The 27,245-nt window shown below is 46.2% G+C and overlaps 1 protein-coding gene across 9 annotated transcripts in view; it reads left to right on the top strand.

Annotated features, from left to right (window-relative positions):
- The window catches only part of SIPA1L2 (signal induced proliferation associated 1 like 2), a 212,949-nt gene that overhangs the window by 103,367 nt on the left and 82,337 nt on the right, over nucleotides 1-27,245 (top strand). For all 9 annotated transcript variants that reach the window (XM_087863121.1, XM_045783693.2, XM_045783690.2 and 6 more), the window contains 3 exons: nucleotides 2,698-4,438; nucleotides 20,079-20,212; nucleotides 21,922-22,110. In XM_087863121.1, coding sequence (XP_087719247.1) covers nucleotides 2,962-4,438; nucleotides 20,079-20,212; nucleotides 21,922-22,110 — 1,800 coding nt within the window. In that variant the 5' untranslated portion in view covers nucleotides 2,698-2,961. The remainder of the gene's footprint in view (nucleotides 1-2,697; nucleotides 4,439-20,078; nucleotides 20,213-21,921; nucleotides 22,111-27,245) is intronic.

Here is a 27,245-nt window from a genome sequence, read left to right as displayed (position 1 = left end):
TACTTCTCTTGGCAGATGGCTTAACCCCAGAGCTGCCCCAGGGGGTGTGGTGAGTGGGTTACCCCTGTGGGGAGGTGCTGGTTTGCTCAGCTTGAAGCAGGGTGGGGTTGGGCCAGGTGTGGCCAGGGAGGATAAAAGACTTTCAAAGTCATGGTTAAGATGGCTCTTCGCATTTCATCTATACATTGGCCATGTTTTTACGGAGGGATTCATTATGTTTCTGCTGTCTTCAGTGATCATCAGTTTAAATTTTCCATTCTTAAAATTTTTTTTTTCCATTCTTGGATCAGTTTTGGGAATTTGTGGTTTGCTAGGAAATCATTAGTTTCCTTTGTGTTTTCAAATTTGTTGCTATATACTTGCTTATGGTATAATTCTTTTAGACTTAATATTAATTTTAATCTCCTGTATTTATGGTCATGTTTCCTTTCTCATTTCCAAACTTGTATAATACTATTCTTTCTCTCTTTTCCTTTCTCAGGCTTGGGAAGGAGTAGATCTATTTGTTTCCTCGCTCTTTTTTAAAAAAATTACCTCTTGGATTTGTCCATCCTTCCACCTTGTTTTTCCTTTATTAATTTTGGCTTTTATCATTTTTTTTAAAGATTTTATTTATTTATTTGATAGAGACAGCCAGCGAGAGAGGGAATACAAGCACAGGGAGCGGGAGAGGAAGAGGCCAGGCTCCCAGCGGAGGAGCCCGATGTGGGGCTCGATCCTAGAACACCGAGATCACGCCCTGAGCCGAAGGCGGACACTTAAGGACTGCGCCACCCAGGCGCTCCTGGCTTTTATCTTTATTCATTCCTTCTTTCCTAGTTTTTTTTTGGGGCGCATTTTGTTCTAATATCTTAAGGTGCCGAGTACTAATTATATTTTTTGAAAGTACACAGTTTGGTGGTGTCATTGGGCATGGTTCTTCCTTCCGTGACAGGATACTTACAAATTAATAGAGGATGAATGTCCTATTAACGCCTGCTGAGAATTCACATAACTCTGTACCAGCCTTTGGAAGTAATTCGTAAGCTTTCAAATTTTGTTATGTTCATAGAGCAGCAGAATTATCAGTAGAATTTAGAGATTAAAATTGTTTTCTTTCATATATCAGTTGTCAGTTTTCAGTTTCCAGGAAAGGATTCTGTAATAGCCTAAACTGTAGAGGAAATAACTATAATTCAGAATCATCTGTGGTCCTTTTCAACACAAGGATTCCAAGTGACATATGTAAGATGCAGTCATCTCCCTTCTCTTTCTGAGAACCACGGACAGACACTGATCTGGTGCATTGAAGTTCTGATTGTGCTTTCTCTCTTTGTTTACCAATTCCTAGAATATCATTATATTTCCTCAGTTATGAAGTTGCCCTGAGAACAGACAGCATCTTATCATGTCCGGACTGATTTTTTTCCATTGAGGGAGAAGCAGGCCGCCATAAGAAAATATCAGTTATTCCAAGGGACTACCACATGTTCATCTCAAGGCCATTAAGAACCCCTTGGAGGGACACCTGGTCCGGCTCAGTCGGTGGAGCGTGTGACTCTTCAGTCTCAGGGTCATGAGTTTGAGCCCCATGTTGGCAGCAGAGATTACGTAAAAAAAAAATAATAACCCATTGGAAAAAGTTCTAATACTATTCAGCTCGTTGAAATTTTAATATTTCCTAACAGAATTGCAGTTGTTTTTTATGCTTTGGTGAGGATGGAGGGAAATCATCTATCTATGTTATACCTTTATTACCATCATTATTTTCAGAAGAATTAGAGTTGTTCATTCATTCTTATGCCAACAAGTAGTAAATTTCCCATAAGTTGGGACGATATACCTGGAAAATATTTTTGTCTAATTAAAGATAGAATAAATTGAAAAAGTTATTTGTAATTAAAGAAAAAAGTCGATTAAATGTCAAGTTTCTACTGACCATAAAGATAAATTATGCTTTTATTTTACCCCTGCACATTTGTCAAATTGCTAGTGGCATGATGAACTAGAAAGGTTCACTTGCTCAGATACCAAATTCTTCAAGGCTCCTTCCCACATTAACGGGGATCTCTGCAAGTTCTTACTTGATTGAGAGACCACGTTCTAGAAACTCATTTGCTAATGCCTGGTATTCACCATTTTGCCGCTGGACATTTTGAATTTAAATATTTTGAAAGAAAGTATAATAATCCTCAAAAAATTACACGACCATTGTGTTACTCTATAACTCATTGAAATGCTGTTTGATTATTTAATTTCAGCCAGGACACATTAACAGCTAAGGTTGGTCTGGAGATGAAAGGCATGTTACGTTCCTGGCTTAGAGGAGCTTGAAGTTAGCTAGTGGAAGAGACTGGTCAGTAAACCAGTCAGTAAGAGTATAAGGAGATCTGCTAGCGTTAAGTGTAGTAGACGTGGGTGCTGTGGGAACACAGAAGAAGCACTCTTTGCTCAGATGTGGGCTCAGGGAAAGTTTCTTGGAGAGGGTGCTGCTTGATTCTGGGGTATAAAGTCTAGCCAGCCAAGTAGAGTGAGAAGGCAGAATGTTCCAGAGAGAAGGAGCCGTATGAACAATGGAGACGTGAAACTTCGTGACAATTCGGGGGAATTGGGGATGGGCAGAAGTTGGAGAGAAGGACAGATGAGAAACCATATGTAAAGTGTATTGAACTTCAGCTACAAAAATTGTTAATGGTTATTTTCTGTGTTTTAATTCAGGTGAAGGAAATACTCAAGGTCAGATGTCTTAAGGAATGCTCTTGAAAAGGACAGAGGTATACAAAAGTATTTCAGCAACTGAGAAGCAAGCCGGTTTTGGAGAAACCGTACTCTGAGGATGTTGTTTGCTTTTGGTTAAAAAGAGAAAATACAACTATAGAGGAAGGCTTTATATCTGCATTTATGATCGCATTGTAAATAACAATGTAATTAGATTCAGCTCAGTCTTGCTGGTGAGACTTGGAGCTTCTTGGCTCGGCAGACATGAGTGACCCAAGGCAGTCACAAGAAGAGAAGCACAAGCTTGGCAGAGCCTCTTCGAAGTTCAAGGATCCTCCCAGAATCATGCAGTCTGATGATTATTTTGCTCGAAAATTTAAAGCCATTAATGGCAACATGGGCCCTGCCACTTCTTTAAATGTGCCAAATTCCACCGAGAGTGGTGGACCAGCTAACGGTACCCCAGCTGTGCCCAAGATGGGTGTGAGAGCAAGAGTGTGCGAGTGGCCTCCCAAGAAGGACTGCTCCAAGGAGCTAGCCTGCAAGGCGCTGTGGGAAAGCCGGTCGCAGACCAGTTACGAAAGCGTCACATCCATCACGCACAATGGGCAAAATGACCAGAGCGATGGCCAGCAAGAGGAGCAGCTCGATCTGGACTTTGTGGAGGCGAAGTACACCATTGGAGACATCTTCGTTCACTCTCCTCAAAGAGGACTGCACCCCATAAGACAGAGAAGCAATAGTGATGTCACCATCAGCGACATCGACGCTGAAGATGTCTTAGACCAAAACGCAGTGAACCCCAACACCGGGGCCGCCCTCCACCGCGAGTATGGAAGCACATCGTCCATTGACCGGCAGGGCTTGTCTGGTGAGAACTTCTTTGCCATGCTCCGAGGGTACCGCGTAGAGAATTACGACCACAAAGCGATGGCCCCTTTTGGGTTCCCTGAGTTTTTCCCCTGCGATCCTGCGATCTCACCCAGCCTCCACGCCGCAGCACAGATTTCTAGAGGAGAATTTGTCCGCATCTCAGGATTAGACTACATGGACAGTGCCCTCCTCATGGGGAGAGACAGGGACAAGCCTTTCAAACGAAGGTTAAAGTCGGAGTCGGTGGAAACGTCCCTCTTCCGGAAGCTTCGGACTGTTAAAAGTGAACACGAAACTTTCAAGTTCACGTGTGACCCGGAAGACGGGCGTCTGGAGCGGGGCGTTCGCCCTTGGAATTGTCAGCGGTGTTTTGCACATTATGATGTCCAGAGCATTTTGTTTAATATCAATGAAGCCATGGCTACGAGGGCCAACGTGGGGAAGCGGAAAAATATCACCACCGGGGCCTCGGCAGCATCCCAGACCCAGATGCCAGCAGGCCAGACGGGCAACTGTGAGTCCCCTTTGGGGAGCAAGGAGGATCTCAACTCCAAGGAGAACCTGGATGCCGATGAAGGCGACGGGAAAAGCAACGAGCTCGTCCTGAGTTGTCCTTACTTTCGGAACGAGACCGGCGGGGAAGGCGACAGGAGGATCGCCCTCTCTCGGGCCAGCTCGTCATCGTTCAGTTCTGGGGAAGGCTGCTCCTTCGAGTCCTCTCTGAGCTCCCACTGCACAAACGCAGGCGTCTCCGTCCTGGAAGTGCCCAGAGAAAACCAGCCCATTCACAGGGAGAAAGTGAAGCGCTACATCATAGAGCACATTGACCTCGGGGCCTACTATTACCGCAAGTTCTTCTACGGGAAAGGTAAGGGAGAGTCCGGAGTGTGCGCGTGTGTCTCGGGCGGGTCGTGCTGTGCTGCTTTGAGCTGCGGCACCTTCACCGGGACGTCTTCCCTGGTTAAACATTATCCCTCCTTCTTCCTCTGATTAGTCTCTCCTACTGTTTACGGTGGATGATTCTGTCAGGCAGTTCCCCCCCTCTAGACGCTTCTGTACTTTTTTCCTACACCTTGCTTCCTCTTCTCACGTCTGTCTTCACAGCTCCTAGTGCGTTGTTGTGTGCATTGGAAGTGTTGGGTAAATCTTTGCTGCAAGAATGTATGAATTAGCATGGTCGACAGATCGTTTTCCTTCAGTCCTATAGATGGCCTTAAACTCCAAGATGCAGATAATCCTTTGGCATTGTGGTTTGAGAAATTCTCTAATCCTCTGGGAAATAGCGTTTACTTTTATTTAGATTTTTGGGTTTGAACGATGCATTCCTCAGAAGTCATGCAGTTGAATCCTTAGCCTTTAAATAAGTGTCCTTAGTTAACGCAGGGACAGGAAATCTGCTCTGTTGGAGACTTCTACAAAGAAACAGGTCCCACACCTGTCAGCCACACAGGTTCCATGAAACACGCTCCGGGCAGCCCATTGCCTTCTGATGGGTGTGGCTTGCCACCTGAGCCCCTTCCTTAGAGGGCAGGATACTTTTCAGGGCTGTCTTTTTCTGTGTTCAGTGTCCCTGGCCACCCTGCTCACATCCCCTTGTCAGAGCAGCTGAGGAGGGGGAGGTGGGCCCAGCCAGCCTGGTGAATAAACCGTTCGGCCACGGGTGCGGCTCCCCGCGAGCTGACCGCACTGGAATTCTATGCTGCGTCGGTTTCTAGCTTCAGAATGTTTGCGTGTCATCTTTGACTCCAGTTGGTTCCTTTTGGTGATGGGTTGGGTGTAACTCCGACCTCGAGACGCCACTCCATCCACGTCAGTCCCTGGAGCCTTTTTAAAACTTTTCTCCGTGGAACGAATTTGCACGCCAGAGAGATTGCAGTCGCAGTTGTTACATCCATAAGATATGTCCTCATTGTTTGCATCAATTCAGATTTAGCCAGTCGTCCATAATCCTAATATTATGAAATCGTAGAAATGGGTGGAACAGTTATGAAGTTGGGTAAGCAGTTTGGCTAAGTAGGCACTTGCATTACAACCGGTCATATCTCTGAGTTATGTGTCCCTTTTCATAGTGATGACATAATGGGACTGAAATAATTCTGCCCACGGGTCTGGGTCCCCCAGGTGTGTCCCCGGGCTCTCGTCTCGATCCCGGCCCCTCGGTTGAACTCGTGGAAACTTGGACTTCTTGCTAGTGTCTGCCGTGCAAGCATGTGTGGCACTCACGCTTGTGTTCATCCGGCAGCAGCACATTCCACAGTGCTGTTCCAAGATGGTCTCTAGGTGGAAGTTCGTTATTTCTGGAAAGGGAGGCCACGAAGAAATAGGCTTCCTAATTAAGATTCTTTTAATTGATGAAGCCATGGCTATCCGTGCCAGCAATAAAATAGCCTCTTAGAATTATTATACTCTGAGATCCTCACGCATTGAGTCATTTTGGCTAGCTGAGTTTTGTAAATCATTTGTGGATCACCGTTCAAAATACCAGAACACGAAAGTCATATATGTGCGTGTGGATGTGTGCGTGTGTTTATGCAGAGACGTAGTGCCAGCGTCTCCTCCGTACTCTGATGCGCATTAAATACACGTGTACACGTACGTGGAATGAGCAGCGGGTGCTTTCTGCAGCCAGGGTCACCATCATTCATGTCCTCAGGGTCTATTCCTAGAGATGGTTTTAGGTGCTGGATTCTGTTTAGTTGTCTTGACTGCATTTTGTAGGTTTTTTTCTTGAACTCTCAACTGGCACTTCCGGGTAGTTTTAAAGAGCGGCTGGGAGTGGTGTATTTCTTCTGCTTTTTCTAATTTGCTGCTAAGGATTTTCCAGGGCATTGCAGTTACGTCAGCAGACTTGTTAGCTTTGACTGTGAAATTCTAAATAAGCTCCAGAGAAGAACTTGAGGGCAGACACCCTGTGGGTGAGTTGTACGTGGATACAGATATAAGGCTTAGGGGGCCCTGGGCGTTGGGCTCACTCTGGTTCTGTAAATGCACCAGGCAAGTGAATTCTAGAATCTTCTCCCAAGCCTGCCGAATGAGGACGTGGGGCAGCAATCCCTGAGGTCGCTTTGGCATCAGGGTTCTGCAGCACTGGGCTATGCTGCTGTGGCTGCTGATGGGTCCGAGGAGAGAACAGGACTTGAGCCAGCCCCTCTGCTCTCGCCCTGCAGCCGTGAACTCTTCCTGCCTTCTCCTATTTTTAGCTCTTGCCCCGTGGGCCTGTGTGTCTCAGAATGAAACTGGCTCTAGCCGATGCTGCCCCGGCTGGTCCCTCTGCAGAGCCATGCAGGGCTGGAGGCAGGGGCAGCAGCCGGTTCCCCAATGGGTCAGTGCCCCCCCCCACCCCCTCCATGGTATGGGAATGGAGACAGGCAGCCGGCTCGCACCCTGGCTTTAGCCTCTGGACTCTTATTTGCAAACACACCCCCAGTTGCAGGAACATCATTGCACGACCTAAAAACAGAAGCCCGTGGGCCGCCTGGCCCAGATCGGGTGTGTTTGTGGGCAGCGTTGTTCTTTTCCTTTTTCTCTTTTCCCTTCACTTTTTTTTTTTTTTCTCTTTGGAAGCAGGTGCTCAGGGATCTCTTGATATTTCCCAGAATGCCTTTTCTTTTTCTTCATGCTCCACCATTCCGTGTGAAATTTCATTTTCCAAAGAAGTAAGTGGCTCCCTATTGCAAGTACAGAGTCTTCGTGAGGTGGCTTAGTCTGTACTGGGTGGTTAGCGTGGGATGGCTGTGCTTTACGCCGAGGTGTGCTCCTGTGACACAAAACCACTGAACAGTTGTGAAGAACTCTGCAGAAGGATTTGTGCCGGGGAGTGGCGAGCCACAGCAACCCATGTGTCCGTCACTTGTCCACGCAAATCCATCTGTAGCCTTCCGGGAAAACAGCTTTTTAAGGGACAGTGAGGCAAGATGGTAGCAAGCACGGGGAACCCTGGAGAAAGTTCCTCACTGTTGCTGGCCATGCCCATGAAGAAAATTGGGTGCTGCCTGCCGTGCACCTGTTTCCCTCATGGAAGTCCCGGTGAAATCACGGTTTCCCTCTTCTGTGAGTTTCCCGTTCGTGAGGCAGGCCACGAGGAAGGGCCCCTGAGATGGATTGTGGTTGTGTGAGTCTGTTTGGATACCCTTGAGCTTCCTTCATGGCACAGTGGCTGACGTCCCCTCTGCTGGACCCTGGCACTTCGCACCGCTGGCCAGCAACGGGCTGTCCCCGGGGGGGCCAGAGTGGAGCTGCAGGACAGTGAAGACACCCCTGGGTCCCTGAGTGCCCATCAAGTCTTGTCGTGGTCAGGAAGTTGCGCCCCTGCAGTTACTTGGGAGTTCTAAAACCATTCTCTGCCTTCCTTCAAGTCGCACGGACCAGAACAGCTCTAGACAAGAATCGCTCGAGAAGGCAGACCATGGCCTTTTTGGGTAAAGAAAGGTCAGACTAGCCAAGAGGATAAAGCTAGGTCTCTTGGATGACTTTGGAGTGGAACGTGGCTAAATCTTTGAACCATCATCGGGACATTGTTTTATGTGGGTGCAGAAACATGTCCTCTTAATGTGGGGAAAATCCTAAGATTGGCAAAATGTACCTTTTTTTCGGTCTAGGATTTTTACACGGCGTAGAAGTATTATGTGATCATTATAGGAAAATAAAGAAGCGAAAGAAAAAGAAATAAAATCACCCTAGTCCCTAAGAGATAATCACCATGAACAGTTTCCTCTTTATCTTTGTAGGCTTTTTCTGATGCAAATAAATTTATGTAAATGGAACCTTCTATTGCTGTCTGTGGAACTTGCTTTGGATGATCTTCCTTCTGTGTTATTATGTGTAAAGCTGCATCAGCATTTTACAAGCCATTATCAATGATCATTATCTGCCTTGGGTGCATGGGGAGATGCCAGGTATTTGCCAGCCATGATCTGGGCAGAAGAGTTAATGACTGTATTTGCTTTATTTTGGAGAAAAACCCATCAGCTTGATAGAAGTACAGTGATAAAGGGACATGCATTTCTTCCTCTCTTAGGTGCAGTATACCTACGAAACGGCTCCTGTCAAATACAGTAATGTTCATTTTAACGAACAGATATTTACTTAAAATAAATTATTATAAAAGATGTTTTAATTTCATAAAGTTTGAAAAATTATGACAGTTATCCTTCTCCACTGGAATGTGGGCTGTATGTCGTAGTGACTCCTCTCCAAGGGCTAGTGCACTGAGAGGGGGAAGGTTGCAGGGGAGAGGTCTGGAAAGCACCACCCCAGCCAGGTCATCAAGGTCAACGTCGGCATTAATAGGTCAGGGAGTTAGTTTATACCCTTGACATGATGGGAATGGCATTTCTGGGGTCTTCCTCCAAACCCATAACCTCAGTCTGATTAGGGAAATACATTAGACAAATCCCTGCCGAGGGACATTCTACAAAATCCCTGACTACTGTTGCTCCAAACTACCAAGGTCATCCAGAACAAGGCGAGTCTGAGAAACTCAGAGGCTATGAGAGCATATTTAAAAAAAAAAAAAAAAAAAAAAAAAAGCCATGACGAGTAACTGTAATGGGGTCTTCTGGATGGGATCCTGGAAGAGAAAGGACATTAATAAAGCAGAAATCTGACTAAAGGATGGACTTGATCAGTATCAGTGTCAGTGTTGGTTTTTGTAATGGAATGAATGTACCAAAGAAACTAAGATGTTAACTAAGAAACTGAGCCAGGAGTGTGGAGAACTCCACTATCTTTGCAAGCTTTTCTACAAATCAAACCAGCTTAAAAATAGTTTGCTTCAAATCTTTTCTAAATGTAAGTCATAAATTCTGATAGGTTTAACACAAGCATCTTTAAAATTACAACAAAAAGAACTTACAGGCAGTTCTTAAAAGTAACAAATTTACACGTTTATGTTACTTTATTAAACTCTTTAGGATTCCTGTGAGCAGCTGAGGCCACTGTGTGTTTCAAGTAAAGTAAAATTGACAAAATGTCAGTTTCCCACAGCCCTTTCTACATACATCTGCAGAATGCCAGGAGTATTTTTCTCAAATTTACCTAGAAGAGCAGGGGAATTGTTTGGCTTTAGAATTTATACTTTCTTTGGTCTTTATTGAAATGCACAGACTTTCCCTTTGAATTTCTCCTCAAATCTGCATGCTGAGCCCAGGTGGCTGTGGGTTGCTCTTTGGGACACTCTGGGTTCTCTGGCTCCCAAAATCTCTGGCAAACTAACTCTGAAGAAAGCTTTATGCCCAACTCATTTTTTCCCCATGGGATTTTCTATAACAAGTCCAAAGAAAGAAATATGTAACTTTTAGAAATCCTCTGTAAAGGAGCTGAATTGGTTTTACAGGGCAGGTTTTGTCACGTAGATGAAAAGCTAATCTTAGTATGACCAATTGTCTCCCTTCTGTCTGGTGCTGTAGGGGTTTCTGGTTCCATCATTCGCCTGTGCTTTCCTTTCTTCTCTGTTTCTTATAAAAGAAATGTGCCAGAGAGAACTTTGATTTCTCGTTCCCATCTTAGCTTTACAAGGCTTCTGTGGTGTGGGCAGATTGAAATTCTTTTTGGAAAGATGGGAACTTCCCAGAGAAGAATTTTTAGCTGCTTCCAGGTGGACCAGGCCTCCAACAAAAGCCATATCCTCGCCACAATGTAGGATGAATACCGGCCTTTGCAAGGTCCATTTCTGCCCCAAGATGCCAGCCTTTAAGCTTTGAGTGCCCCTTCCTTTGTCTGTGCCCGGCCCCGGGCTGCGCCATCGGTACCACCTGAGAATGAACTCCTCTGTTACACCTGCAACACTTCCAAGAGTTCTTTCTAGAGCCTCTTTTCCCTAAGAATCTTCAAGTTCACATGTTTACGAACTACCCTTGACCAGCTCTATATAAGCTCACCTCTTTCTCCAGTAGTCTTTGATGTCATTAGTATTTTAACAAAGGAATAATATCTGTACATACGTCTGCTAAATGAACAAATAAAAAGAAAGGATTCTTCTAGAATGTGTGTACTAACTCTCCCAATACCAATTTGCTGTTTGGTGGCTGGAGATTTACCTTTTTGCCAGGAGGGAAAAGTGCGCATGCGTTCTAATTGTGGTTGGAGGCCTTGAGCTGGGGGTACAGGACAGCGCAACTTAAGGTAAAGAGCCCAGACTATTCTGAAGCCAGTCTCTTGGGTTCATGTCCCAAGTGAGTTTTTGCAAGTCCTTCAACTCCTTTGTGCCTCGGTTAATCGTCTATAAAATGGGATCATAATAATATCTCCTGTGAAGGGATTAGAACCAGTGCCTGTCACAAAGCATGCCTCCTCCTCCCCCAAGTGGTTCTTAAATAAATGTGTAAAACCTTTCTGTCTAAAAAGAAACTATTGTCCACACCGCTGATACATCATTTAAAGGGGCAGTACGTTATTTTAATGGTTAAAAGATAAGGAGGGGAAAAGTAAAGAGAACCATACGGCAGGGGGCCCCAGGGCAAGGTGTCTGGTGAAGTCTGCCACCCCATTCCAAGCCCATTCACTTAAATTTCACCAATGTGACAGTTGTGGGCAGGCGTATACCTTTACATATCAAATGAACCCCATTGCTGAGCGATGCATGGCTGCATTTGCTCTGAATTTCATGCCTGGTGGCTTCTTTTTTTCTCCCCCCTTCTGGTTATATACAGTCACTGAAGAAAATTAATAGGGAGTTGGACACTATTAAATTCACACGGGTGAACTGAGGACCACCGAACAATAGGACTGTTCTGGGATCCACATTCCTCCCGGAGCGGACATAATCGACTCCGCTCTTCACCTTTCTGCCCGCCAGCCTGGCCTCTGTGAACAGAGCTCCCATTGAGGCCCCACCGGCTCTGAGCAGAGAGGAGTTGCCCAGCTGCACGGGACACTCAGCCCTGTGGGTTATTGTGGTATCAGTTCCCTGTGGCCGGCGGTGGGAACCTCTCAGGCAGCGGGGAGGTCCCGGCTCCCGCCTGTTGCCGAGTTTTAGGAACTTGAGGAGGACTGCATGTGATTTCCTCCTGTGGACACTTTGGCCTCAGAGTCTTTTCGGTTATTAAGGAAGGAGGAACTCCTGTTCTTTTTATTTCCCTAGGAGTAGAGGGATTGATACTGTAATATTTCTGTGCTTCGCTGGGGAAACTTCCTTGCAGTTTGCTGTTGGTACAGAAAGTTACAAGTCAGAAGCTTTGGAGCATAAGGTCTCAGAGCACCTGGAAGCTTAGTGAAATCTACCTACCTTGTATTTGTTCCAAGATTTCTTTCACTCTTTGCCCCATCTAAATAAAATGCAAAAGCTGGACCACTGCCCCCTTCTCAGTGAAATTTTTCTTGCTCTTCTAGTGTTCTCGTCCTCCTTCCCACTCTGGTAGCAAATAACACTCAGAATTATGGGTTATCGAAGGAAGCCTTTGACAGCTGCCTTTTTTCTCCAGTCTCTCCCTTTTTTATTCAAGGTTTTCCTAAAACGGTGTCTCCCAAGATACTGTCCTTATGTTCAGGACAGATTTGTTGGCTCATCTGTAAGTTGTGTTCATTTTACCGTGCACGCACTAATTGATTTTTAGAATTCAAGCTTTCCATGACTCTCATCACTCTTTGCACGAGAGAGTCCTAGAACCAGCCCACCTAGGGCATGCATCCTCCCTGTCACCCCAGATCGTGACCTCGAGTGAGTCATCTAGCTTCAGGAATATTATCTGTGAAATGGGGTTACCTCCTCAAAAGTAGGGAGGAGGAAATGAGTTCATTTATGTCAGGTATAGTAAATCTTGTTATTTTCACTGTAACGCCTCAGGTTTTCAAGCTTAGCTCATACTTTGGTCAAAGGAGCCTTCGTGTAGCAAAAATACATCCTTTTCTGCATCATGGTAAATTCAGTAATTTAATCCCTGAAACATGAGCAGGGAGCTTGAGGTTTCTTGAAATTATCTAATGACTCTTCATGTTATTATCCGCAAAAGCAGGCCCCATTGTTCTATTCACTCATCCATCCATCCATCCATCCATCCATCCATCCATCCATCCCTTGTCCCTTGTTGACTTTTTTTCTCTGTAAGTCTCAGAGAGCTTTGAATAGGGGAGCTGATCTAAAATTCAGACACACAGTTTGTTGTTTGGGGGAAAGGTGAAAGAAGATACATTGAAAGTGGGAATTTAGACAGCAGCCACCTGCAGCCCCGGACGTAACCCGGGTAGGCAGTGAGCCAACAGTTAAGTGATCAGCTTGCTGTTGAAAGAATGAAGACACATTAAACTGTGTTTATGGAAAGACAGCAAGAAAGCTTCTGCTGTGCACGTTTAACCGAGTAAAGGGCTGCGGGCTACAGCCTCCCCTGGCTTTGGAGGACTTGTTAATGGTGCTGTGGGCCGTGCAGGGCTAACCCCTGAGAAATTGTAAGGTCTCAGAGAGCTGTGGGCGCTGCTTTTATGGATCTGACCTCGGGAGGCCCCGCAGAGTTGGAATCCTCACCTGGTCAATTCATTAGTGACGAACCTGGTAAGTGTCCCTTCCAAGATACTGTAGCACCTGGAAACAGCCTCTGGGCCAGGGTCGCAGGCGGCCCCTGTCCATTTATTTATTTATTTATTTATTTGTCTTCTGAGTTAGATTTTTTTTTCTTTTTCTGACTAGCCAAAGCACAGAGATCGATGCCCCAAATCTCATTTCCTACACTGCCGTCTCGTTAACCGATTTTTTAAATCTTGCCCTGTTGTATTTGCATGATATGTGGATTTTCATTCAGCTTCTCCAGTCTTTTCACTGCTTCCATTCTGCCAAGGAAGGATTTTATTTGATGTACTCTTAAAGCAATTTTATGGAAATCATGTGCTTGGGATACGGACAGGCTCCCATGGATGAGGGGCACCTGCTCACTGTCCTCTGCCCACAGATGGGAAGGCTCACATGATACAGGTGAGCAAGCTGAGCTGTGCCGGGGTGGGGTGGGGCCCAGGGTGTCATTTAAAAGGGTTACCTTGGCTCCCTCCTGGAGACTTTGGAGTCTACCCTGTTCTTCATGGTATGTGCAGGCTATACGCTATGCATGTTACGCTGTGCAGCAGAAGACTGTGATTCCTTTCGAGACCCATCCAGGTAACCTGCTCTATCCCCTGGCTAACTGAAAGCATGACAAGAGCCCTTAAAGAACAGCTAGGGGGCCTCGGAGCTGGCGTGTCCAAAGGCGTGATGATTGTAAGTGGCAGGAACGTCATCTCTCGGCTTGCCTTCAGAGAGTGTGTCTGTGTGAAACGGGGACGGAAAAATTGAAAACAAGTGTGGGGAGGCAGACAGAAAAGAAAAAAGGTTCTTTCACTAATCTACAGTGAAAAGGGGAATATGCAAATTTTGAATTCTCCCAGTTTAAAAAAAAATATATGGTTTCTGATAGAAATCATTCAGTAGGGGCGCCTGGGTGGCGCAGTGGGGCGCCTGGGTGGCTCAGTCGTTAAGCGTCTGCCTTCGGCTCAGGGCATGATCCCAGGGTTCTGAGATCGAGCCCCACATCAGTCTTCTCCACTAGGAGCCTGCTTCTTCCTCTCCCACTCCCCCTGCTTGTGTTCCCTCTCTCGCTGGCTGTCTCTCTCTGTCAAATAAATAAATAAAATCTTTAAAAAAAAAAAAAAGAAATCATTCAGTAAAATATATGCACCGCATTCTTTAAAAGACCACCATGAATGGGAGGTAGCCCCTCTAGGTGATTATAGATCGGCATTTTGACATTTTAAGTGTGAATCATCTTCAGGCTGACCCTTGAACTTTGTAGGCTATTGGGCTCAAAGTCAAAATGCCCCATGATGCTTTTTATTTTATGTTCAGTCCTTTTTTGTTGGTGATTTAGGTTTTTGTCAGTAACATTTGTGTCTTCAGTTATAATTATCTCTCTGAGATTAAGGATGATAAGTGTGATGCATATATTTGGGGGGCAGGCAGGCGGGAGCTGGCACTGAGGTTACGGAAGGTTATGTAATTCACCCAAGGTTCAACAGGTGATAAGTTAGCATAGCCCAGGTTCAGAAACCAGTAATCAGGCTTATTAGAATTGTAGGCATTTAAGAGTACATGAGTTTGGGACTGCTAGTTCAGTGTGACAAATTGGAGACACATGTTATCTCTCCCTCTTCCAAAACACTGCTAAAAATAATAGTGAAGGAATAACAAAGGGCATAAAGCCACAAACGAATAAAGAGAACTAGAGAGAAGCAGTGGAAGGCAAGGTACGCCAAAGCTGACAGAAGAGCCAGACCAGTTTTGCAGATGGGAAAACTCCACCCCTCCAGCATTGGGAGCAGTGGGGGGAGTGGCAGGGACAGGCCATCAGGAAGCTAGTTCATGTACCGCAGAACGAGGTACCTCGGAAGAAGAGCTGGGGGCGGGGGTGAGAGCAGGGGACCACTTCAATATGTTTAAAAAGCTGGGTTTTCTCTCCTCTCCCTTATCGTCCATTTACTACTCATCCCCACCCAGGGGGGAAAGCTGAAGATTTATTCTGGAGAAGTTGAACATCTGCACAGCTAAGGGCAGGACTAGGGCACTGAACTAGAGAGTAAGGAGTAAGTGAAAATCAACACAGTGAGATGCCCAACCTGTATCCTTATTTGGGCTAAATGCTTCCAGACAGGAGAATGGGAGAACCTTCCCTGGAGCCATGGATGGGCTCAAGAACAAAAGACCTCCCTATACTAATAGTTGGGGTTCCCCCAATAGAGCAGTTGGGGCCCCACCTGATCAAAGCAATACAAAGTGGACTGTAAAGCAAGATGGGTCACTATAGATGAACGGAGGTATTTCATAATGATAAAAGGGTCAGTTCCAAGCACCAAAATTGGAGCTTCAGAACATGTAAAAGAAAAAACAAAAACAAAAACTGGTCAAACTAAAAGGAGACATGATCAAATCTCCCATCTGAATTCTCTCTATATTGGAAACATACAAACAAAAATGGAAAACTTTGGAAAGATACTATTTATATTACTTTAAAACATCAAGGACCTGCACTGAATCCAAAGAAAGACATGAATGAATGACAGAGAACTACAAAACATCACCAAAACCAAGTACAACCCTTCATAGGTGGAGGGGACACGTTGTGGTTGTGGGTGAGAACACTCAGCCTGTAAGAGCATTCGAAGAAGTGTTTTGTGGGAACAGAATTAAGAGTGAGGAAAAACGGAGCAGAGCAAGGAGAGCAGCTTCTTAAAACTACGTGCATATGAATATGTTGAAATAGGGTGGATGGGCTTTGTGACGTTTGCTTTGCGTATGTGGCATTTTTCTTCTGGATTGTTGGTTCTCTAGTGGATATTAGCGGTGTTTCCGTGCTACCTCATGCTTAGTCTGTCACAGAACTTAGAATGCATAACTGGCGTCGGTTTCCGATAGCGTCAGCCCCACAGGACTAGAACTTGGTGAAGCAGGCACTATGTCTCGCTCGACGTTGTATCCCTTGTACTTACCAGTGCCTGGCCATCGCTGGGATGTGCCCGTGCTTGGTATTTGAGTGAATGAATTCAAATGAATGGAGTGTGTGTGGTGGACTGAGTACTGGCCCCCAGGGGTACGCAGGTCCTAATCCCTGGACCCTGTATATGTTACCTTATATGGCAAACGCAGCTTTCCAGATACGATAAAGCGAAGGATTTTGAGACAAGGAGACCATGCTGGATTCTCTGGGTGGAACCCCAATGCCATCCCAAGTGTCCATGGAAGAGGCAGGCAGGCAGAGGGAGATCGGACCGAGAAGACTGCAGTGTGGCCACTGACGCAGGATCTAGGGCTGGATTCGAAGATAGAGGAAGAGGCCCCGTGAGCCAGGGAATTCACGGCATACAGCTCTAGAAGCTGGAAGAGGCAAGGAAAGAGATTCTTCCCTAGAGCCTCCTAAGGGAATGCAATCCAGACAGCATCTTGACTGTGGCCTTCCGACCTCCAGAGCTGGGAGTTTCGAGCCCCCGGCTTGTGGCAGTTTGTTGTAGAAGCAGTAGGACTGTTCTAATAGGTGTTATCAGTTCTCAGTTTTGTAAGCGTATTAAGAAACCGTATCGCCTCTCTCATGGGGGCAGTACCTGCTACATTTCTGGTCCCAAGACCTTTCACACTGCCTTCTGCACTCGCCAGCAGGAATCGAGCTGCCTCCTAGTTTTTATTTTGATGGTCCTGCGTGAGGCTCAGAAGACCATTACTTTTGAGCAGCACCAAGGGAGCCTAATTCAAGCATAGTTCGTTAAGCACTTATCATTTATTAGGCCCTATCATATCAGGCCTTGAGGATATAAGATTTGAAGGACTCAGCCTCGTCTGGAGGTGAGGCGAATAGTTTCAGTGGAAGTGATGTTTGGGTTGAATCTTAAAGGATGTGTGAGAATGTCAAGCACAGAAAAGCGAAGGATACGCCAGGCCGGGGGGTGGTGGTGGTAAATGCATGAGTTAGGGGAGTTATGGGGGAGCCGTCTGTAGAGAGTTTGGGGTAATGTCACTGAGGAACTTCCAGGAGAAGATGGGTGGGTGGATGGAAGGACAGACTGATGTTCGGACAGATCGAAAGACAGATAGTCAGAACGGACAGCCGTGGGCTGATGGTAGAGCCCATGGGACATGTCTAGGTTACAAGGCGAGGCCAGAGGGGCAGCCCCAAAGCAGACCCTGAAGGAGAGCCCTGGAGGTGGCTCATGTGGAAAGGACACCCCCAGAAGCCAACAGTGCCCCACGCGGCAGACAGGCCTGCCAAGCCAAGAGCCCAAGTATGGGGTAGAGGTAGTGTGAGAAAATGGGGGGAGAGAGCTAATACTCGAGGAGCAGGTGTTCTCCTCACCAAGGGGTGGCGGGGGTGGACGGATGGTCCTCGGGGCTGGGGGAGCGCTCATGACTCCTGTCTTGCCAGAGACCCATCTGCTTGCCAGGCCCACTGGCTCTTCCTCTCATCGACCTTTTCCTCCCCAATTTTTAAAAATGAAGGTACACTTTACCTACAGTGAAATTCACCCTTTTTAAAGTGTCGAATTCTAAGAGTTTTGACAAATGAATATGGTGCATAACCATCAGCACCATCCAGATGCAGGATAGCTCCCTCAGCCCAGAAAATTCTCATGTGTCCCCCGTGGGCAGCCCCCGCCCCTGCCACCAGCCCCTGGCCGACCCCCGTCTGCTGTGCCTACAGCACCTGATGATATGGGAGCAGCGCTCGCTCTAGGATTTTTAGTTGTCAGATGTGAGAATGAGTGATTCAGTGCCCGTGATCTGGACTCTCGATTTCACCACAAGAAAGGGTTTTGATGACTCGGTCACTCTTTTTCTCCCTAAAACAATTCGAAGCTCAGTGGATTCATGTCAGTAGGGTTCGTCAAATGCCTAATAGAGAATCGATTTGAGCATTTTTGCAGGTAACTTGTCAAAATGGGTTCTAGGAAGGCAGCTTTTGCCTGATGATGACTGGTCGTGTTTTCGTGCACTTTCTGAATGTTTTTCTTCACTCATCTGCCTTAGAAGGAAAGAGATAAAGAGGAAAGTTCTTGTCAGAACAAACTGCAGCTAAGAAAATTCTTAACTCATTTCAGTTTAAAGATGCATTTTCCACAGAACCTAGTATAATGCTGTGGGTCTAATAGTCACTAACGCCACCTTCAATAAAATGATAATGTATGACATTTAACTTTTAGTCTCTGTTTTCATTGAATATTTTTAAACTGTTGATTAAAACCCAAATAACTGCTTCTGGGTCAATTCTCCCCAAACCCCTGCATTTTTTACAATGTGTTTTTGGTTTCACTGGAGTTGTTCTTGTCTGTTAACAGTTAACCTGGCTGTTAATTAGCATATAATTTACCCAGGGACCTGTTACCCATCAAACACAAAGGCTTGTTTCCTGTTGTGTAAGCCCAGGATTATAGTAAGTCAGTAACTCTCCTCCAGCCCCCAAATAGTGCACTTACTGCTTGTAGCCAGGACTCTGAAGAGAAATAATGACAGTGTTAATGTCTTTTCGTTGTACGAGGTAAAGAAGTAAACGATTGTGGAAGTAAGAAGAAAAGAAGTAAAAGACTTTTCAAGACCTAGCTGATAGTGATCATTGGCTTTGGGTAATGCGTGCCCTGGCTGATGGCAGGTGCTGTTTTCACCCCGGTTTCTTCTTTCTGAATAACATTTCTTTTTTCTTCCACAGTTAATGTGGCAGAAAATGTTAGCATAACCGAAAGACTTCAGAATACCTGCAGTTTTCTTCAAGCTTATAAATATCTGATTCGTTATATTTCTTTGTAACTAAAAATGAAGAGTCAGGAAAGATGGGCCCAAACTTTGAAGGTGACAGTCAAAAGGGATGAGTCTGGTTCCGCATAGAGGGTGAAAAAAAATCGCTGTTATGAGTGTACACCTGGGGACCTGACCTGGTAGCAGTTCATTGAGAAATAAATGAGCACCACCTGCGGGTTTGCGTTTCCCACCTGCTCCGCATGGATCGTTGGTGCCATGGGGCTGCTAAAAATACGTAAGCTGCGTGAAGAAACAAACATTCAGGTAATCGGTCCCCCTATTTCATATAGGGACATATGACACAGGCCACATCTGAGTGTTAAGTTTGGGTCCTTTCAGAAGATGACACTTAAAAAGTTAGTGTTTTGACTTCTTTCAGCAGACAGAGGAACTTTTGGTCCCACAGTCCAGGAGCGATTGCTCACGGAGTAGTGAGGTTCCTGCCCGTGGCAGAGTTCAGGCTCCTATGTTAGCTTCACAAATGGGAATTTGTCTTGGATTGTGACCCCACCGCGAAACACTGCCTGGCACGTACTGTTGAATGTGTGGTGAGACTCCCGACCATCCCTCGGAGCGTGTGCTTGGGGATTCCTGAGCTAGATAGACAAGAGGGCCCCCAAAATCTGTTCCTGCAGTGAGACTGTACGGATTAGAACCCTGCAGCCCAGTGATTTTATGTAACAGTCACGATTAGCTGAGAACAGAGTAAACCAAGTTATAGAATCAGTAGATACAGTTTGACCTCAGCAACTAATGACCTTTTATGTCTTTTCTGTCTTTTGTAAAATTTCACGTTAGATGGCTAAGTACTTCAGTGACATCGTAATGAAGGAGTGAGCTTTGCACCGGACAGGGCGCCAGGATTACCTGGCTAGTCTGAGTACCCACATTCGGTCAGAGGAGGTGACCTTCCCAGGTGGAGGGAAGCCATTCAGTAATGGTCTTCAAGCAGCTAGGTTCTTCTTTGGACAGTTTCTGGGAATGGTAGCACACTCTTTCCCAGGATGCTCTTCAGTGGTGGCAGGGGGCAGGGGAGGGCTGTTGCTGCCCGTGAGCTGGGGATGAGCCCAATGAGAGGAGGAAGTAACGGAAGATGAGATGTACGAGTACATCTGATTTGGAAACAAAACACTTTGATCAAACACAGTTGGGGAATTGTGTACCCAGACCCATGCAGTATTTTTTTTTTTTTTCACAGATTAGACACACATGCAGAAAAGTACCCTTCCGGTCCTTTGTTCCTTTCTTTTGATGCCCCCGCTGTCTCCTGTTACAGAGCACCAGAACTACTTTGGAATAGATGAGAACCTTGGCCCGGTGGCCGTCAGCATCCGGAGGGAGAAGGTGGAAGACGCCAAGGAGAAAGAGGGGTCCCAGTTCAACTACCGAGTGGCCTTCAGGACAAGTGAGGTAATGGCCGCCTTGTGTCCTTGCCGTCCTGGGCTGAAGCCTCTGACGTTACTGCGCTAGATTGTTTCAGATAAGGTTTAATGTTACTGATTATAGTATTTAAGATCACTGAAAGAGCCTGCAGTATTTTATTCCCAATAAAAATTTGAAAACCTGTCACAGATATTAAGGGGCAATGAATTTACTTCCCGCTTACATGATAGAAAGGATAAAATGGTAAGAATGCAAGGTTTGGGGGCTCAGAGAGGACACGTACGAACTGGACCATCCATGTCGGAACTGACATCTGATGCAGGAAATCAGATGGTCCGCAGCGGGGGAGCGTGGCAGGCTGTGTCCGCGCACTGCATTACATCGACGCCGCAGCCTGGTGCCTCGCTAGCCTTGCTTTGGGTGAAAAGTGGGATTGTTGTACAAAGGGAACAACAGGTGAATAAAGCCAAACAGGCAGAGATGCTGATTACAAAGAAGGAGATCTGGCCTGCATTTCAGGCTTTATTCCCTTAACCTGTTGTGATTAGAGGGGGGTGTATCTGGCAAGTATTCCAGCACGCATATTTCAGTTGGCTCCTTCCAGATCAGAGAGATGAAAGGAGCTCTCTCTAGTCACCTGCGTGTGCGCGAGCCTGTGCTAGTCCCCTGCGTGTGCGTGGGCCTGCGTGTGCACGTGCATGGCTTTCCAGGTGCCCCAGTGATTTGGGTTCTGCGCTGGGTAAATGGAGACAGAGCCCCTCTCTTGTAGTGACGTGTTTTAAGTCACAGGCCTGTGCCGTCCAATTCAGTAGCCATTGGCCACATGCGACTATTTAAAGTGATTAAATGAAATTCAAAAAACAGTTCCTCAGTCATGCTGGTCACATGTCAAGAGCCCAGTAACCCCATGGAGTCAGTGGGTCCCGTATCGGCCAGTGCAGAGAGAGAGCGTGCTCGTTGCTGCCCAAGCCGCTGCTGGGCGGTGGTGTCCTAGAGCGTAATGCACGTGGCCGACGTCGCTGCTACAACCCTCACTTGTCCGCTCATAGCTCTCTTCCCAGAGTCGGAGGGGGGCGATTCAGAGCTAGGTCCCTTGATTCGCAGGGCTGGGATTTCCTCTCTGGGGCAGGTGTCAGAATGGCCATCGAGTGCCTTCATCACACATTTGAGGACATAGCAGTCACGAGGCAGAATCTGTAGTAAGTAATCTGAGCCCTGAATCACCCTGCCCGTGGGTGTCAGCGGCTACCCCCATTCAGCTTCACGACTCATCAGTAGTGGAAAGGGAAATAGGAGAAGAGAAAGGAAAGGAACAAAAGTTGGTGTGGAACATAGGGCAATAGGAAAAGAGAAGGGAGGGGTGGCAGGGAGGTGCAGGGGGCCAGGCCCAGCCCCGGACCTCCAGCCTCTCCTCAGCATCATGCTCGGTTTGGCTCTGGGAGCTGCAGGAACATCATTGCTCCGCCCAGCTCCCCTCATTCTCCCGGCATGCTTCCTGACTACTTCAGCCCCTCCTGGCTTATCCCTGAGCCCCATGCCCTTTTGTTGTGTAAAGACTCTGAGTGTTGATTTCGCTTCCGTCCTTGGAGAGCTATAGTCACTTTTGCCCCACACAGAAAGGAGAATGACTTTTCTCCCTCTGGAAGGCAGCTGAAAAATTAAGCTTTCAAGAAGTAACTGGGAGTAAACATGAACTCTTCTGTGATGTTCTGGAATCTTCTGTTCTGCCCCTGCAGCTTACAACCCTGCGAGGAGCAATTCTAGAAGACGCCATACCCTCTACCGCCAGGCACGGTACCGCACGGGGACTACCTCTCAAAGAAGTTCTGGAGTACGTCATTCCAGAGCTGAGCATTCAGTGCCTGAGACAGGCTTCGAATTCACCCAAGGTCTCGGAGCAACTGCTCAAGCTTGATGAACAAGGGGTGTGTACAATGTCTGATGCTCCCTTTGGGTATGAGCGTGGGTCTGTGTTTCTAAATGTTTTGGACTTTTCCCATCCATCTTTCTTTTGAGATCATTTATTTTTAATGCCTTGAAGCCTTGTTCCCCCCTCTGGTTGTTCCTAAGAAACATGATGGCTTTCTAGTGCAAGACTTCTGCTGAGTAGTGACCTGTATTGTTTTTACCAAGGTTTTGGTGTGTCCCGGCTAACAAATACACATCTGATTCATGATTATTAGGGATCGGTGGTTTTTTCCCCAGGGTTTAAAAAACTCACATTGGGCCTTTCCCTGAACTAACGTTTATTCTTGTCCACTGTATGTGAGGCATTGATGCTAACAGGTGGAAATGGACAACATACATTGGGGAGACTGAGGCTAAGAAGTTGTCCTTCACCCCGGGGGGATCAGTAAGACCAAGAGCACAAAGACCTCTGCAGGGAAGACTATGGTAGTGGATTGTGGGGAGGTTTAAAGGCAGTGCTTTTGGGAAAAGAAGAAATAACATCTGCTGGTGCACGTCCTGAAGGAGGCGGCATTGTAACTGGGACTTGGGTAGAATTTCAGGAGGGGGATGGGAGCAGTTAGCTACTTTAGGAACTATGATGAGTTTCTTTATAAGACAAGGGCATTTCTATGAAAAGATGTTCAACATCATTAGCCATCAGGGAAATTCAAATCAAAACCACATTGCGATACCACCTTATGCCAGTTAGCATGGCAAAAATTGACAAGGCAGGAAACAACAAATGTTAGCGAGGATGTGGAGAAAGGGGATCCCTCTTACACTGTTGGTGGGAATGTAAGTTGGTACAGCCACTTTGGAAAACAGTGTGGAGGTCCCTCAAAAAGTTAAAAATAGAGCTACCCTATGACCCAGCCATTGCATTACTGGGTATTTACCCCAAAGATACAGACGTAGTGAAGAGAAGGGCCATATGCACTCCAATGTTCATAGCAGCATTGTCCACAATAGCTAAGTCATGGAAGGAGCTGAGATGCCCTTCAACAGATGACTGGATTAAGAAGATGTGGTCCATATATACAATGGAATATTACTCAGGTATCAGAAAGAATGATTTCTCAACATTTGCAGCAACATGGACGGGACTGGAGGAGATTATGCTAAGTGAAATAAGTCAAGCAGAGAAAGCCAGTTATATGGTTTCACTCATTTGTGGAACATAAGGAGTAGCAAGGAGATCGGTAGGAGAAGAAAGGGAAGAAGGAAGGGGGGGTAAACAGAAGGGGGAATGAACCATGAGAGACTATGGACTCCGGGAAACAAACAGGGTTTCAGAGGGGAGAGGGGGTGGGGGATTGGGATAGGCCGGTCATGTGTGTTAAGGAGGGCACATATTGCATGGTGCACTGGGTGTTATACGCAACTAATGAATCATGGAACTTTACATCAAAAACCAGGGATGTACTGTATGGTGACTAATATAATAAAAAATAAAAAAATAAAAAAAATAGAACTACAAAAAAATAATAAAAGTCAAAAAAAAAAAAAAAGACAAGGGCATGTCTAGGGAAGTATGTTGAAGCTAGAGCATGTAAGACCTTGAAAGCTAGGCTAAGGAATTTGCATGTGATTCAGGAGGCAGTAGGAAGCCATTGAAGCTTTTTGGTAGGACAAGACACGATCAGAGCTGTATTCTAGAAAGATGATCCTGCTGGAAGGGAATGAGACAGGCTGGTGAAGATAAAGACTGATGATGGCCTGGGGTTCAATTATGGACTGTTGACATCGTCAGGAGAGAAGTAATGATGGACAGGATAGGGACGGTGGCCCAGACAATGGAAATTTTTAAATGTCAGATACAAGGTAACTCGTAGTGGGGAAACTGAGAAGCAGGCACCCCAGTGTATGCAACTTATTTCAAATGAGTGAATTTCTTTTAAAACCCCAAAAGACAATAGTGATGTATATTTCCAGCATTTTCTAAGGAAAATTCCTTTGCCTATTTTAGAGAAAATAGGAGGTATTTCTTGGTTGACCCAGTAACACCAATGTGGTATATTGATGGCGTATTTGATACTCAGATGGCTGGAATTCTAGAAGTGGTGAAATGGTAATTTGCCTAAGAAATTAACACTGCGTGATTAGCCAAAGGAAGCAGGCACTGTGACATTCAGAGTGAATAATCCTGAGATCTGTCTGTCTCAAGAAGGAGGGCTGACAGATTAAAAACAAAACTAAACCAAACCAAAACTCTCCGCTAGAGCAGTTGACCTGTAAGACTGGGTGATATCCAGGGTAGTTGGACCATGATCGTGACTGGTAAAGTGTGCGGAATGTACGAGATGTCCGTGAAGCAGGTGAAGAGAACGTGTTATCAGCGAGAGGTAGGAAGGACGTGTTGGTGTTGGTCTAGGTACTGCAGGTGCAGGCAAGCTTGATGAGAAGAACAGCATTTATCTTCACATCTTATTGTCATGTTTATGTTTATGATATTGCTGGTCCCGGGAGAATGTGGTAGTTCTCTGTCTCTTTAGGCTCCCTTTAAAATCTACCGCTGTACTGGCTGCAGAGCTGGCCCCCTCAGGCTGCTGTAGAATCCCACAGATGGCCCCCGGTCCACAGGCCTGAATCCCAAAGTCCTCCGAGCCCCGAGAGACATCACGACAGCTACCGTTGACCGTCTCCTCACGAAACGAAGCAAGTATATGGGCTGTCTGTCGAGCAGAGTAGGTCCAGAAGCTATGCCAGCCAATTGGTTTTATCTTTCTTTTTTTTTTTTTTTTAATGAAGAGGTTAAGTGCTTTGAAATGAACACCTTTTTGTAGTCTGATGTCAAAATTAATGCGTTGAAAATCGGGTTCTGCTTTTAAGCAGACCAATGCATTGTTTAGCTCTAATGGAATTTCGTGTGATTTTCCACACGGTATTTGTTTGACTTCGGTATACTTTCCTAATGGTGTACAACGTGGCCTTGTCACTTGCCCACACCTCTTGATGGTGTCTGATCCCCATATTACATGAGGAAGAGATACTCTTTATTTTCATCCCTGAGAGAGATTGGACAGCTTTTTAAAAATTGTTTTAAGATCCTACTTTTTACAAGATCCTTAAAAGTTGTCACTAACCTTTTAGAGTGTTTGAGAGTTCATTCCAGGTAGTGCCCTTTTGATTCACCTTCTTAATAGTAAATCTGCACAGGAATGGGATGGGCCAGGTGTGGGGGTACTGTTCTTAGGGGGTTTGAATCTTGAAAAGGTACTGAGGGGATATATTGCCGTGTGCTGCTTCCCTGGGCTCTTAGCTGCCCGGGTCCGACCCGGTCACTGAGTGCCTCTGCTGTGTTCAGGAAGGACATAGGTTCGTAGCAGGGATTCGTTAGATGTTCAGATCATGCGTCCCGTTCTCTAAGTTCATGAAGATGTTTTGAGCAGAATGACTCCCCTTAATGGAGAACGACAAGGAAAGTAACTATTAAGTGAGACTCTGAAACTTTTGTCACGGTATCTACATAAATTCACCTCTCAACCTCTCAAATCCCATTTTTCCTGTTTAAAGACTCTCCTAATCTATATCACAGATGACTTTATACAGTTATATAGGTTGACATTAAAAAAAAATCAGATTTATTATGGCTGCTCAATATCTGAGAATATCATGGCGTCTTTAGCAGAATGATTAATTTGTTCTCAGGCCGGCTCTCCGCGTGTCCCCCTCACCCTAGATACATGTTTACGGGCACACCAGGCTTGCTTCCAGCGAAGTCACACAGGTCTACAGAGATGATTTAACTAAATGAGACTGCATGCTTGCCAGGAGTAGATGGAGTCCAGAGAAAGCACTAGAAGGAAGGGCTTCCCTGCACACTCCAGTTTATTTGCAAGGCATTTTTGAGGCTTTGTTGTTTTTGTCACCTTCATTTAAATTTCCTTATCAATGAGGACAAGGCTTCTGCCCCTGGGAATGGAGCAGTCAATTGTCATCCTGTCCCAGGTAGCCAAAGAGACCTTGTGTGCTGGGTTGTCTGTGCGGCCTGTCTGTAGGTCCAGCTCTCAGCACTGATGCGGTATGCAATTTCGACAAGCGAGTATTTCTGGTTTCTGACAGTACTGATGCCTGAGAGCCAACTGAGCTCCCCCCACGGCTGTGGGACTGGCTGTAGTTCAGAACTGTTAAATCAAGGTCAGTGGGAAGGGTGAGAGGTTAGGGGATAACCCGAGGTCTGGAAGGCTTGGGTACAAACCCTGTTCTGAGAGAATTGGGAATTTAAGTACTTGGGAGCTGGGGTCTCCGCTTTGTTTTGTGCCCCAATTAACTACAGGGTGTGCTGCTGGCTGTGTGATACAACACAGGAGGAGTGATGGTCGATATTACATTCCAGTTGTTTTCATGAGGTTTGTAAGAGATTTAAGACAGAGGAGTCTCTTCAGTGTTTCATTCTGTTACAGTTTTAGTGGAATGACAGCCGTCGTAGCAAGCAAACCCTAATTGTTTGTTCTAAGACCCTAGAGATAGTTCCATTTTGTGACCTCCTCACGGTAAACGTGTGTGATGCCCATGCCATGCTGTGCACGTGCCACAGGACATTTTCACTGCACCAGAGCTCTAATGGTTGTCATGAACGCTTGGGGGCTTTGAGATCTATTAGAGCCACATCCCCTAATTTTCATGGGCCCAGGGGCTTCTTGGAGGGAATGCAGATCCTGTTCACAGTCAGGGTTTAGACTCCGGCTGGTTTGTCCGATGATTGGGAAGAAGGCTGTGAAGTGGACAGCACTGCAGCCGGCAAAGTAGGCCTGGGGGAGTCCAGTTCTCTGGGTGTTTGGCCTTTGCCCGAACGAGAGTCCACCAGGACTCAGTCCAGAAGACTCAGGAATCACATACAGAAATTGTGCCCGTCCGGTGAGCACTCTGCTTAACGGGCATGAGGCCACACTAGCCCAAACCGTGGGGCCCCATACAGCTTTCCTCCGGGCCCCCTCCCATGGGGGTTGACATGAGAAGAGAAGGGGCTCTCCCGCTGGAGATGCCAGAGCAGACTGGGACAAGCTGCAGGAGGGTCCAGGGGCATTGAAGGCCTCGGTGGCCCAAGACGAGGTGGCCAGATGGTATTGACGTGTGGCGCTGGCAGAGCCCTGACGTGAGCAGCAGGAGG

Source organism: Ursus americanus, chromosome 6 (genome assembly GCF_024610735.1).
Source record: "Ursus americanus isolate L20-20 chromosome 6, mUrsAme1.1.p, whole genome shotgun sequence".
Taxonomy (NCBI): Eukaryota; Metazoa; Chordata; class Mammalia; order Carnivora; family Ursidae; genus Ursus; species Ursus americanus.
Note: the sequence above shows the minus strand (reverse complement) of the source record. Positions and strands in the feature narration are given on the sequence as shown.